The sequence below is a fragment of the Dama dama genome, chromosome 22 (genome assembly GCF_033118175.1).
Source record: "Dama dama isolate Ldn47 chromosome 22, ASM3311817v1, whole genome shotgun sequence".
In the NCBI taxonomy this organism is placed as follows: Eukaryota; Metazoa; Chordata; class Mammalia; order Artiodactyla; family Cervidae; genus Dama; species Dama dama.
Window position 1 is genome coordinate 43,947,930 of NC_083702.1, and position 13,303 is coordinate 43,961,232.

Genomic DNA, 13,303 nt, shown 5'->3' on the forward strand with positions numbered 1-13,303 from the left:
TGGCTGATAGCCTCACCTTCCATCTTCAAATCACAGCACTCCAACCTCTGCTTTCTTTCTGACTCTCTTGACTGCCATGCTCTTCTTCATCAGTAGTCTCTTGGTCTTTTTTTTTGGGGGGGGGGGCGGTTTCTTGGTCTTTTAATGATAATAAGCACTGTGGCTCGGGGCTCATGTGAGGTTTAGGTGGGATCTTGCAAGTTGTAAAGAGTGGTCCAGATGTTAGAGCTTGTCCTCATGATTCTTCCAGGAGCCATCTGCAGAGGGGCAACCCGTGAATCTCAGGGACAAGTCACTGAGGCGATGTGCTAGCGAGTGCTCCATGGATAGTCACGGTTCTATAGACCCAACAACGCTCCAGGTGCACAGGGCTCATGTTATCTGAGGCTGCAGGTGGGGGTCAGCATCTGCATCAGGACCAGGACTTCTGACCCCTGGCCCGGCACCTGCCCCAGGCCACTTCAGGGGTAACCTGAGCAAGCCGCCCTCCATCTGCCCCCAGGCCTGATTCCACTTGTCATCAGTGCTTATTGCCAGGAAGGCTTTAGAGATCAGCTGATCTTGTGGTTTTTCCTTTTCTTCTTTCTGCATTTTCTCAATGTACGGTTCAGACAGTAAAGAATCTGCCAGCCGTGCAGGAGACCTGGGTTTGATCCCTGGTCGGGAAGATTCCTTGGAGAAGAGGGTGGCTATCAACTCCAGTATTCTTGCCTGGAGAATTACATGGAGGTGACTGGCGGGCTACAGTCCATGGGGTTGCAGAGAGTCGGATATGACTGACACTTTCACTCACATCAGTAGCAAACTGTTTTTCCCAAAGGACACCCTACCAGGAAACCCGAAAGACAGCACGTGTGAATGGAAACTGTGAGGCCCCTACCGACCTCTCCAGCCCTCTGTCTCCTGGTTTCCCACCCCAGACCCACCACCAGAGGCCTCACCACCTTGGGAGGTAGAGCTTGTTTACCTCATTCCTTGTCCAGACCTTTCCTTCTCCTCTCTCCCCCGAGGCAGAGTGCCTAGAGCTTAAAAGCGGGCACTCTGAAGTCCCAGGACTGGCCCCTGTGCTTTTCTGCTGTGACCTTTGTGAAATGAAATAGTTCCTGCCATATCAGTAAACAAGAACATCACAGCCATCAGCGATTTCAGGCCTCCAAATGTGAATGTAGGGCTCCCAAGAGGGAAGACAATGCCTGAGATCCAGCAGATGCCACCAGTCCCCCGCCCCACCAGGATGGGCACTTGCAGCCAAGGAACTGGGGGACCTGGGGAGGATGTCAGGGTTCAGACTTAATTTTGCATCTCTGGGTCTGCCCCGGGTTGAGCAAGAATGGCCCCTGGCCTCTAGACTCAGGAATGCGGAGCATTTCTTACCACCACTAAGAAGGAAGGGGCCAGGCCTCCAAGGACTAGAAGGATTCAATTGTTTGCTAAAACCACAGCTTAGGAGAGGTCTGAGGGAAAAGTCTGGGGTGTGGAGGGCAGAGCTCCGGGCTCTGATTACCCTGTGGGGGAGGAGAAGCCTGTCCCTAAACATGAAAGTGATCTGCGGTTGGATGGACAGAGGGCAGATCTACAGAGATCTGTCCCTCCCTCAGCCTCAGTGCTGGTTCCTGGCTCCAGCTCTGACTCTGGCTCCTGGGGGTGTGGGAGGGCTGGTTCTTCCCACCTTGGGCACCTCACCTTCCAGTCTAGGCCTCTTCTCAACCCAGCTCCCTGTCCCATCCTTTTCTCTAGTCTCAGACCTTCTTTCTCAAGTGCCTTATCTGTTGAGCTGGGTGCTGTTATGATCCTCATTTGATAAGTGAGGAAACTGAGGCACAGAGAGGGAAAGCAACTTACCCAAGGTCACACAGCAGGGCCTCGTCTCAGTAATTTGTCCAGTAACTATTTTTTGTGTGCCAGGAACTGCACTTACAGGGCAACCCAGGGAGGGAGAACGTATGACCCATGAGAGCAGCAGCAGTACCTTATCTTCTGCTGTGTCCCCAGAGCCCAGCCTGGCCATACAGCTGATCAGATGAGCAGGATTTGGTCCAGTTTTCCAGCTCCTCTTGGCTCAGAGACATCTCCCAGCATCCCCAGGCTTCAGGACTTACCCCTTCCCACCACCCATTCCCAAGCTCTGCTGTCTCCATCCCCCATTCCTGGGTTTGCTCAGCTGCCTGTGGAGTCAGTATTCCACCTCCACCTCGCCCACAGGCAAGGTCAATGGACCAGCCTCCATGTGGACCTGCGCCCCACATAGACACCAGGTGAAGGGCACCTTATCTTCCAGACTCTCCCTAGGCTGGCTCTCCTCTGCCCTCCAGGACCCCATTTTGAGTGGTTTACCAGTTACAGTCCTCCTAGAGGTCAACTTCCCTTGGTCCCTGTATCATTCATGTTTCAACCAAAGAAACAGAACCAGTAGCCTACATATATGCTATGGGCAAAAAAAAAAAAAACTCACCTGGAGGAAATCCCTGGTGGTCCAGTGGTTAGAACTCTGCATTCTCACTACTCAGGGCCGGAGTTCAATCTCTGGTCAGGGAACTAAGATCCCATGAGCCATGAGATTCAGCCAAATTTTTTTTTTTAATTAATTAGCTAATCTCTATGACCCACCTCCCAGAGTAATGAAAATAAAAGCAAAAATAAACAAATGGGACCTAATTAAACACTTTTGCACAACGAAGGAAACTATAAGCAAGGTGAAAAGACAGCCTTCAGAATGAGAGAAAATAATAGCAAATGAAGCAACTGACAAATAATTAATCTCAAAAATATACAAGGAACTCCTGCAGCTCAATTCCAGAAAAATAAATGACCCAATCAAAATATGGGCCAAAGAACTAAACAGACATTTCTCCAAAGAAGACATACAGATTGCTAGCAAACACATGAAAAGATGCTCAACATCACTCATTATCAGAGAAATGCAAATCAAAACCACAATGAGGTACCATCTCACGCTGGTCAGAATGACTGCTATCAAAAAGTCTACAGACAATAAATGCTGGACAGGGTGTGGAGAAAAGGGAACCCTCTTACACTGTTGGTGGGAATGCAAACTAGTACAGCCACTACGGAGAACAGTGTGGATTCCTTAAAAAACTGGAAATAGAACTGCTATATGACCCAGCAACCCCACTGCTGGGCGTACACACTGAAGAAACCAGAATTGAAAGAGACACGTGTACCCCAATGTTCATCGCAGCACTGTTTACAATAGCCAGGACATGGAAGCAACCTAGATGTCCATCAGCAGATGAATGGATAAGAAAGCTGTGGTACATATACACAATGGAATAGTACTCAGCCATTAAAGAGAATACATTTGAATCAGTTCTAATGAGGTGGATGAAACTGGAGCCTATTATGCAGAGTGAAGTAAGTCAGAAAGAAAAACACCAATACAGTATACTAACGTATATATATGGAATTTAGAAAGATGGTAACGATAACCCTATATGCAAGACAGCAAAAGAGACACAGATGTAAATAACAGTCTTTTGGATTCTGTGGGAGAAGGCGAGAGTGGGATGATTTGAGAGAATAGCACTGAAACATGTATATTATCATATGTGAAACAGATCACCAGTCCAGGTTCAATGCATGAGACAGGGTGCTAAGGGCTGGTGCACTGAGATGACCCAGAGGGATGGGATGGGGAGGGAGGTGAGAGGGGGAACACCCATGGCTGATTCATGGCAATGTATGGCAAAAATCACTACAATATTGTAAAATAACTAGCCTCCAATTAAAATAAATAAATTTTTAAAAATTAATCAGCTAATTTTAAAAAGTCACCTGCATTACAGTAAACAATGAAGAATGCTATCAAACCATCAGTCACTGCAGCTGACCTTGAAGGTATACACTGAGGGGATTCAGGATGGAGAAAAATAGACCACTGGTCCTAAATAGTGAAGATGTACATCAAAGGAATAATTCCAATTAGCCCAGACTCTTGCATCTTCCCATACACAGAAAGGCCCTAAAATCATTAACTTGAGATGTCTCGGTTTTTTTGTAATTAGCAGTAATCTTTTGATTTTTGACTACATTTAGTTTGTTTTTTCCAGCAAAAACTCCTATACATCCTGTCTCCTCCTTTACCTCTTTGAAACAGCCCCTCAGAGCTCCCGAGAGGCTGTCTCACAGCCTATAGTCTCAGTTGTTCAGTTGCTAAATCATGTCTTACTCTGCAACCCCATGGACTGCACGCGTGAGTCTTCCCTGTCCTTCACTGTCTCCTGGAGTTTGCTCAAACTCATGTCCATTGAGTCGGTGATGCCATCCAACCTTCCCATCCTCTGTTGCCCACTTCTTCTCTCAGTAAGGTCACTGAATGAATATAATAATTCTCAACTTTTAGGTTGTGCTTTTTCTTCAGTGGACAATACTGAGTGATGGATTGATGGTGAGGAATTGGCTCCAGCAGCAGTGGGAGGGCCAGACAGGTCTGAAATCATCCAGGCAGGCTGTCAGGAAGGGCCAGCAGAACTTTCAGGTCCAGGCTGAATCTGTGGTCCGCAGCAGAATTTCTGCCTATCACCAGATCTTTAACTTAAACATGCCCCTACGGCTCCTTTTGCCTCATAAAGCAATGTGTTCACAGGTTTCTTGGATTAGGGTGTGGACCTCTCTGGAGGCGGCCCACAGCCCTCGAGCAGCCACTAGCTTTCCCATTCATTTATTCATTGTCTTATCCTTCCTCAAGGTCCACCTCAGGCTTATGCCTGTGCTGAGGGCCGGGGGCACAGACGGAGGCAGCCTGTGTCTCCGCCCTCGGGAGAGGCCACCGTGGAGGCTGAGGCAGCCAGAGAAACAAATGGCTGTGGTACAGAGTGGAGGTCGGGTTCAGAGGACGTTGGTGACACGGTGGGGGGTACGATCCAGGAGGAGAGGACGGGAAGGCTGCCTTCTAAGGAGGGGGAAGCGTGTCTGTGGGGACAGGGACTGTGCCAGGGCCTGAGGGAAGCCATGCTAGAAAGGAAGGGGACCCTCTCTGCCGTCAGATGTACTCCGGCCCTTGGTGGCAGGAGGGGAGGGAATCGGGTTCTAGGAAATCAGACTCTGATGTACCAGAGAGTGGAAAGCAAAATTCCCAAGGTTTCAGAAGAAAACAGTGGACACCTGAAGTGATTGCTGAGGGGCCTCTGGTTAACCCTTGACCTCCTCCCTGTCCCACCTGCTCATTTTATGATCAAGTGTGCGTGGGTTTGAGAAGCAGAGACAGGCGGAGAGTTCAGACAGGACCAGAGAGACTGGGGCTCGTTTGCTCAGCCCTGCGTCCCACAGAGAGTGGCCGGAGAGAGGCCCAGCCAGGTCCTCCTGCCAAGGGGCCCACTTGAGGCTGGGGTGTTGCCAAGGGCCACTGGGCTGGGCCTCACTGCACGGGTGACGCCTAAAGGCCTCTCCTCTCACCGGCCTTCTCTGCAAGGCCCCCAGCCTTGCTTCCTCCAATTGCTAAGTGCTCATGCTGCCAGGGAGAACCAGGGAAGCCTGAAAAGCAGATTCAGGCTCCCACCATTGAAGCTGAGTGAATGGGGTCGGGGTTGGGGTGCGGGTCAGGGGCTTGGGAGGGCTGTGGGGATGAGAAGTCTCCTCTCCTCTTCTGTCACATTAGGGCGCTTCGTCACCTGAATTCCTGGCCCAAGGCCATTAGCTCGGGAGAAATCCTGCCCACAGTTACAAAAGTCCTGGTTACTTCACCTCCTGCTGCGATTAATCATATCCGCAGCCCATTTGAGAAAAATCTCCAGGAAAACAGAGTGTTCACACATTGTCCCCAGTGTCTTTCTTAAGGTCTGGCATGAATTGGAGACACAATAAATACCTCTCTTCTTTCCTTCAAATATTGCACATTCATTAGCCTACTGTGTGACGGGTAGGCACCAGGCTGACCTCAGGCCTTAGACCTTTCTTCACTTTACAGCTGAGGAAAGGGAGACTCAGAGAGGTTATGTGACTGCTCAAGGTCACATAGCAGGTAACAGAGTTGCTATTTGGACCTAGTTCTTCTACCTGGCTTTTTTCCAAACAGAGTTGCTATTTGGACCTAGTTCTTCTACCTGGCTTTTTTCCACTTTACCCAGTGTCACAGTGTAGAAATGCAGAGACAAGGAGAGGGGGTGGCCTGCTGGGGTGGTGGCCAGAGCAAGCTGGGGCATATGGGGTGGGGCAGGGTCATGTTGAGCATTAAAGATCAAGGGAAGGGTGCGGGCAATTCGAACAGCACCCAGCCGGGGCACGCGGCCGGGTCGTCCCGGCCCTCTCAGCCTCTGCCCCCGGACCCAGATGATCTAGAAGGAGCCGCCGGGCCGCAGCCCTGCGCGCCCGCCATGGGCCCGCGCCGGAGCCGCAAGCCCGAAACACCAAGGAGGCGCCCCGCGAGCCCGGCTCCCGCCGCCCGCCGGCTGGCCCCGTCCTTAGGCACGTCCTCCCGTTCACCTGCTCGCCGGAGATACGGAATCCTGAAGGAGATCCGAACTCTTCAGAAGACCACACACCTGCTGTTAAGAAAGACCCCCTTCTGCCGCCTGGCAAGAGAAATATGTGTTCAATTCACTCGTGGTGTGGACTTCAATTGGCAAGCCCAGGCCCTGTTGGCCCTATAAGATGCGGCAGAAGCGTTTTCATCTCTTCGAGGATGCCTATCTCCTCTCCTTACACGCCGGCCGCGTCACGCTCTTCCCAAAGGATGTGCAGCTGGCCCGGAGGATCCGAGGCATTCAGGAAGGGCTTGGCTGAGCTCTGGCCACCCGCCCGAGTCTCTGGTTGATACCAGAGCCCCTGCCTGTAGCCAGGACCAGATCCACGGAGTACAAGGTGTTGCCTGGACTTGCTCTCTTGGAGCAGAGCGCGCGAGTTGCTTTCGTAGTTAGTTTCTTTTTTTAGAAGAAGACTGCATGGCTTTCCTCTGTAACAGAGGTAATAGTTGAGAGAATCAACACATTCCAGAAATCCTGAGAATAATTTTCAGATGAAGAGACTCTAAGGTTGACTTCACTTTGCAAATTGTTCATGTGACTGATGATTTGGAAGACATCAGATTTTCTAGGTTATGGGCAAAAAGGATATTTACTGATTATTTTAAATCTTCTTGTACCATTTAAATTTTTTACCATATATATATTTACTTTTATTTAAAACATGATGGAAAAAATAAGAGAAGACCAGTCAGTTGCATGGAAGAGCCTGGCGCATCCAGCGTACAAATCTCTGTCCTTCAGATTGACTTCATCATTAACAGCAGAAGCAAGTTCATATGTGGACTATACCTGTCAACAGATTATACAGCTTTTCAAAAACTCATTTGGGATGAAAATAGAAAATTGTTAAGGTTTGATGTTCTGGCTCCTTCTGGTAAATTCCTGCCAAAATCATTCAGAAATTCCAACTTGTAGAATTTATTTTATTCTTTATTTGCAAATCATAGAAGCTGTATCATAATTTATACTTCAGAATTTTTCATTCCAGGATTTTAAAGAGCCTTTTTAATGTTTTTACAGGTATTTTTATAACTTCCTTGTGGAGAGATAATAGAAATAATTCTTAATGGAAAAAATTTGAAGAAGCAAAGTTACTGTTATACATAGATTATACTATGTTCTTTGTGTGTTAGCCTTAAATCCTTCATTTGGACACTTTGCCAACAGCCACAATTTAAACAAGAGAATTGAGGGGTGTATCTTTGCCTCCAGTGGAGTAGAGTATGAGCCGATAAAATCCTTGCCCTTCTCTTGTAACTGAAAGCAGTTTAAGAGACTTCCAGAGAAATAGGAAGTGCCATCCAATGGCATTTAGATATTGTGTGTGATGAAAATGATTAGTGAGGGCGGATACTAATAATGATGCGTCAGCCAATTGAATTCAAACTAAAGGGAAGGACCAAGTTCTGTTGTTTGATAAATTTTAACCCTTTATAAAAACCTTTTCCTGTTCGACATCAACTCATTTTTATGTAAACATTGGAATAAAGCTTATCTATGAATACAAAAAAAAAAAAAAAAAAAGATCAAGGGAACTAGAGAAGGAAATGGCAACCCACTCCAGTATTCTTGCCTGGAAAAGTCAATGGACAGAGAAGCCTGGCGGGCTGCAGTCCATGGGATTACATGACTGAGCATGTGTGCATGAGGGTGGAGGGAGATGGGTTGGTAGCAATAAAGTGGTAGAACTAAAAATAAAAATAAAAAAAGATCAAGGGAGCAACCAATGAGGGTTTGGCTTTCATCCTGTGGGTCACAGGGACTGGAAGTTTGTTCCTGCTTTGGGTCCTTACACAACTAAAGTAGTCTCAGGGAGCGGCCTTGTCACAAGCATTCAGTTTTCTCATCTGAAAAATGGCACAAATATACTGATTTGCCATGCTCAGTCCTCAGTCATGTCTGACTCTTTGCGACCCCATGGACTGCAGCTCACCGGGCTCCTCTGTCCATGGGATTTCCCAGGCAAGAATACTGGAGTGGGTTGCCGTTTCCTCCTCCAAGGGGTCTTCCCAGCCCAAGGATTGAACCTGCAAAGGTCTCCTGCATTGGCAGGCATACTCTTTACCACTGAAACACCTGGGAAGCTCAAATATATTGATGAGTGTTAATAATCCCAGTGGAAAGTTAGAGTCAAACATACCTGGTTAAAATCCCGGTGCTGCCCCTTCATGGCTGGGGGATGTTGGCAAATGATGAGATTATTTACCTTTTCTGTGCTCAGTGGGGAAAATGGGACTGAAGACATTCTTCTTGCAGGACACTTGTGAGGCTCAAAAGGGACAAGTTACATAAAGCACCAACAGAAGAAGTATCTGACAGGGTAGCTATGATTGTTATTGTTGTTGTTATTGTTGTTATAACCACTAGTTGGGTCTTCTGAGGGGTCATACCTAGCACCAAACACGCTAGTCTGGGAGCTCCCGGGGATTCTGTGGGCCTTCCTCCCCCTGCACGGGCTTCCCTGATAGCTCAGCTGGTAAAGATCTGCCTGCAATGCAGGAGACCCTGGTTTGATTCCTGGGTTGGGAAGAACCCCTGGAGAAGGGAATGGTACCCACTCCAGTATTCTAGCCTGGAGAATTCCATGGACTGTATAGTCCATGGGGTCGCAAAGAGTCAGACACAGCTGAGCGACTTTCACTTTCACCTTTCTCCCCCTACAGAACTTGGAGCCCTGTGCTTTGGGATTCCTGAGTGCTCCTGTGCACAAAAGCTCAAGCTTGGAGTAGTTGTTCTCGATTCCCATGATTATCCTACTAAGAATCATGAGAAGAAAACTGACTGGGAGACAGGAGACCCGGCCTAACCCCTGTTCTGCCCTGACTTCCTGTGTGATCTTGGGTGAGTCATTTCCCTCTCTGGGCCGCAAATAGAGAGGTAGTCTGGACAACTCTAAGAACCTTTCATTTCTCATCCTGGGAACTGAGGCCTGGAGATAGAAATCTGTCATTGCACCCAAACCCTTGTGCATGCACGGTCCAGTTCAGAATCAGGCCTGGGAATGGATGCCTACCGGGTTCAGGGGCTCAATCCACGAAGCCCACAAAGACTTGATAATAAAGAGTTCCCATAATCCAGCAAGAGGGGCTAGATTCAGCAATGAAAATAGCCCTTTATGGGTTCATATGAAATGTTTGCAAAGACATGTTAAGGGAAAAAGCAAAGTGAAGGACAGTGTTGGGTATCCTTGTATGAAAAAGGGAGAAGGAGAGCAAGGATGTTTGTAGAAGCAACTGGAAGGAAACATGGTTGCTTCTGGGGCAGAGGTCCAGGCGGCAGGAACAGGAGCGTGGGAGGCTTTTCACGGTGCCCCCTTGGTACCCTTTGAATCTTGTTGCTGTTTAGTTGCTCAGTCATGTCTGACTCTTACGCTCCCCTATGGACTATAGCCTGCCAGTCTCCTCTGTCCATGGGATTTTTCAGGCAAGAACACTGGAGTGGCCTGCAATTTTTTCCTCTAGGGGATCTTCCCGACCCAGGGATCAAACCTGTGTCTCCTGGACTGACAGGCAGATTCTTTTCCACTGAGCCACCTGAGAAGCCCTTTGAGTCTTGTACCGCGGGAATATGTTATCTAGGCAAACAAATTAAATAAGTAACTTAATCAGGCAGTTTTGTCATGACCCAGCTCCCTGCACGCTTAACCTCCTGCATTCTAGAAATACTCCAGGGCTTGTGTTGTCTTTATCAAAATTCCTTTAGGTCTTTGACTCCTGTCTCAGCCTGACTGCAGCATCCGCCAGTCTGTGGGAGTGGGGTGAGTCACAGACACCCCCAGCCAGCTGTTTGCCATGTGCAGGCCTTCCTGGGAAGAGCCCTTTCCCGGCTGCGGCCCCCATCTCTGCAAAGACTTTCTTTGTCTTTCTTTTCTTTTTAAATCTTCCTCAAGGTTATACTTTTTTTTTTTTTTTAAAGATTGATTTATTTATTTACTTGGCTGCACTGGGTCTTAGTTATGGCATGGGGTATCTTTAGTTTTGACACACACAAAAAATAAACTCTTAGTTGTAGCAAATGGGGTGTAGTTCCCAGACCAGGGATCAAACCTGGGCCCCCTGCACTGGGAGCTCAGAGTCTCAGCCACTGAACCGCAGGGAAGTCCTTCATGTTTAGTAGTGTTAGTCGCTCAGTTGTGTCCAACTCTTTGCGATCCCATGGACGGTAGCCCGCCAGGCTCCTCTGTCCTTGGGAATTCCTAGGCAAGAATACTGGGGTAGGTAGCTATTTCCTTCTACAGAGGATCTTCCCAACCCAGGGATGGAACCCATATTTCCTGTATTGCAGGCAGATTATTATAGGGGTGGGGTGGAGGGTCATTCTATATGTGTGTCTGCAGGGAGATGCCATCAGGGAAGGCTTCTTGGAGGAGGTGGTACCTCGGAAAAAAGTACTCTTCTGAAGCAAAGCCAGGGTCTTTGGGAATTAATCAGTAGGTCCTTAGTGAGCAAAGTGATGTACAGAGCTCAGAGCTAAGTGCAAGGGTGAAGGTAGATCAAAGAAGGCAGATCACAAACACAGGGGCCTTCCCTCAAAGCACTTACACAGGGGAGAAAATAGCACATCTCACAGAGGCTGCGTGGGAGGCTCTGCTCATGACCATGCCTGGGGCACAGGCAGGGCTGCTAGGGAATGGTTACACAGCCTACGTGGGAAGAGTCTTTATGCATCCTTACATCTCACTCTCATTTTTCAGATGAGGTTTCAGGCCCAGAGAGAGACAGGGAATTGTCCAGGTCACACAGAGGGTTGCCAGCAAAGCCACAGCCAGGCTGCGGGCCCCTGACTCCCAGCCCAGGGCCCTCTCCATAGTCCACACTGCCTCGCACAGGGCTGCAGCTCAGGCCGGCACTGGGGAAGGCTTCCAGAAACAGGGATTGCAGGCACTCAGACCCCAGGCAGTCCTTTGGCAGGGAGTGCAGACGGGTGGTACTAAGTGCTGTCCCAGGAAGGGTCCCTACTTTATAACCTGGGGTGCCCTGCCCTGGTTGGGCTCCACTCACAGCAGCCTGCCAGGGCAACCTGGGGAAGGGAGGGCCACCTGATAAAGGCTATCTCATGGGCCCTCCCAAGGGAGCAGGAGGTAGGACTCCTGCCTATTTACAAGTAAGCAAGTGAAGGTTTAAGGAAATGCCCGAGGCCCGTAGGCAGTGATGACCCAGCAATGGCAGGGCCTGTGCTGTTCCCAGGACACCACTCGGCCTGTGCTCAGGGGTCCATGGCCCTCCCACTGAAACATACACATGTTTCTAACAAGGAACCTGGAAGCCCCCCCATGACCTTTATTTCCTCCTGGTTACCAGGAGCATCCCCTAAAAAGCAGGAAGTACCTCTGCAGGCATTATCAGTCATTTCTACTTGAGTATAAATTAGTTATCAGACCCTGAGAATGCAGGGCCCTGTACCAAATAACAGGTGAAGAAGGAGAGGTCCCTGGGCAGGGCTATGCCTAGAGAGTGGCTGGGTGGAGCTCCCCCCAGAAGTACCTGAGCCCTGGGCACTGTGTCCAGGTGGCACTGAGAAGGGAGGTGTCCAGGGTGGAGGTGCAGGGTGATGTGGAAAGAGTCTTGACTGTTCTCGGATCCCAACCTGAGCTCTATCATCTACCTGTGTGACCTTAAGTGAGCCAATTGCCTTCCCTGAGCCTCACAACTTCACCCGGGCCATGGGAGAACTATTACCAGATCTACCTTGAGGTGGAGGTCCTTGAGAAGATGCCCCATCCCAGAGTTCTCAAACTTGCCAGAACATTAGAAGCCCCTCGAAGGCTCCTTAAAGCCTGAAGGTGCTTACCTAGAGTTTCTGCCTTAGTTAGTCTGGGGAGGGACCTAACTAACTAAGTAACTAAGTGCCCTGACAAGTTCCCAGGTGGTCCTGATGCTGCTTGTGCTGCTGCCGCATAAAAGATCCCTCTGAGAACAGATTTGTGTTGCCCAGAGGGTGGGGGAAGTGGGATGGGGGAGGGATGGATTGGGAGTTTGGAATTAGCAGACACAAGTGTGTATGTAGAGAATGGATAAACATCAAGGCCCTACTGTATGGTGCAGGGAACTGTACTCAGTATCCTGTGATGAACCATCATGGATAAGAATATGAAAAAGAATATATATATGTGTGTGTGTGTGTGTGTGTGTGTGTGTATGAATAAAACAATCACTTTGCTGTCCAGCAGAAATTAACACAAATTGTAAATCAACTATACTTCAATAAAATAATTTTTTTTTAAAGTTCTCTATGAAACAAGGAGATCAGGGAAGGGGGCAGATGCAGAGCAGAGCCTAGAAAAGACAGCAAATACAAGCGATATTTTGCAGGGACTTCACAGCCTTGTCACCACGGTTGGACAGAGGGTACCCAGGAGGCAAAGAAGTGGTTTCAGGGTCAAGGTTTAAGGGTCAAGCCCTGCGCTCTCTCCAATAACCTCTCCTTTAATCCCCTACCTACTCCATTAACACTGCGGTGAGCAGGTCTTTTGCACCAACTTCATACATGAAGAAAGCATGCTGGGAGAGGTTATGGGGCATGTCCAAGGTCATGCATGCAGCAAGCTGGAAATTAAATTGGAAACCAGACCTCTGACCCTTGGATGCTTTCTAACACAGCACACCACCTCTTCTAACAGTCATCCAGTGGATCTAAAAATATACTGTGCAAATCTGTGGGAGTGGTTCTATTTCCCTCCGGCTGGCCTGGAAGCCCCCACCTCTGCAGAGATTGCTCTTTCCCCTCAGGCTTTGATCGATTCTTGCCACCCTGCCCCCTAGCCCCTTGTCCTTATGTGTCCTCTGTCTTCCTGGAAGGAGACTGTGACCTTTGATGCTCTCCCG

At 48.8% G+C, this 13,303-nt stretch overlaps 1 protein-coding gene across 1 annotated transcript; it reads left to right on the forward strand.

Annotated features, from left to right (window-relative positions):
* Window positions 1-6,329: 6,329 nt before the first annotated feature.
* Window positions 6,330-6,744, forward strand: LOC133043337 (histone H3-like centromeric protein A). The gene is made up of 2 exons (XM_061124155.1): window positions 6,330-6,545; window positions 6,619-6,744. The coding sequence occupies exons 1-2, from the start codon at window positions 6,330-6,332 to the stop codon at window positions 6,736-6,738; spliced, it is 336 nt and encodes a 111-aa protein (XP_060980138.1). The 3' UTR covers window positions 6,739-6,744.
* The last annotated feature ends 6,559 nt before the right edge of the window (window positions 6,745-13,303 follow it).

Bases quoted from the DNA above. Each gene is read 5' to 3' on its own strand.
- LOC133043337 (XM_061124155.1), top strand. From the start codon at position 6,330: ATGGGCCCGCGCCGGAGCCGCAAGCCCGAAACACCAAGGAGGCGCCCC. The intron at 6,546-6,618 runs GTTCAATTCACT...ATGCGGCAGAAG, and splicing joins GCCTGGCAAGAGAAATATGT to CGTTTTCATCTCTTCGAGGA.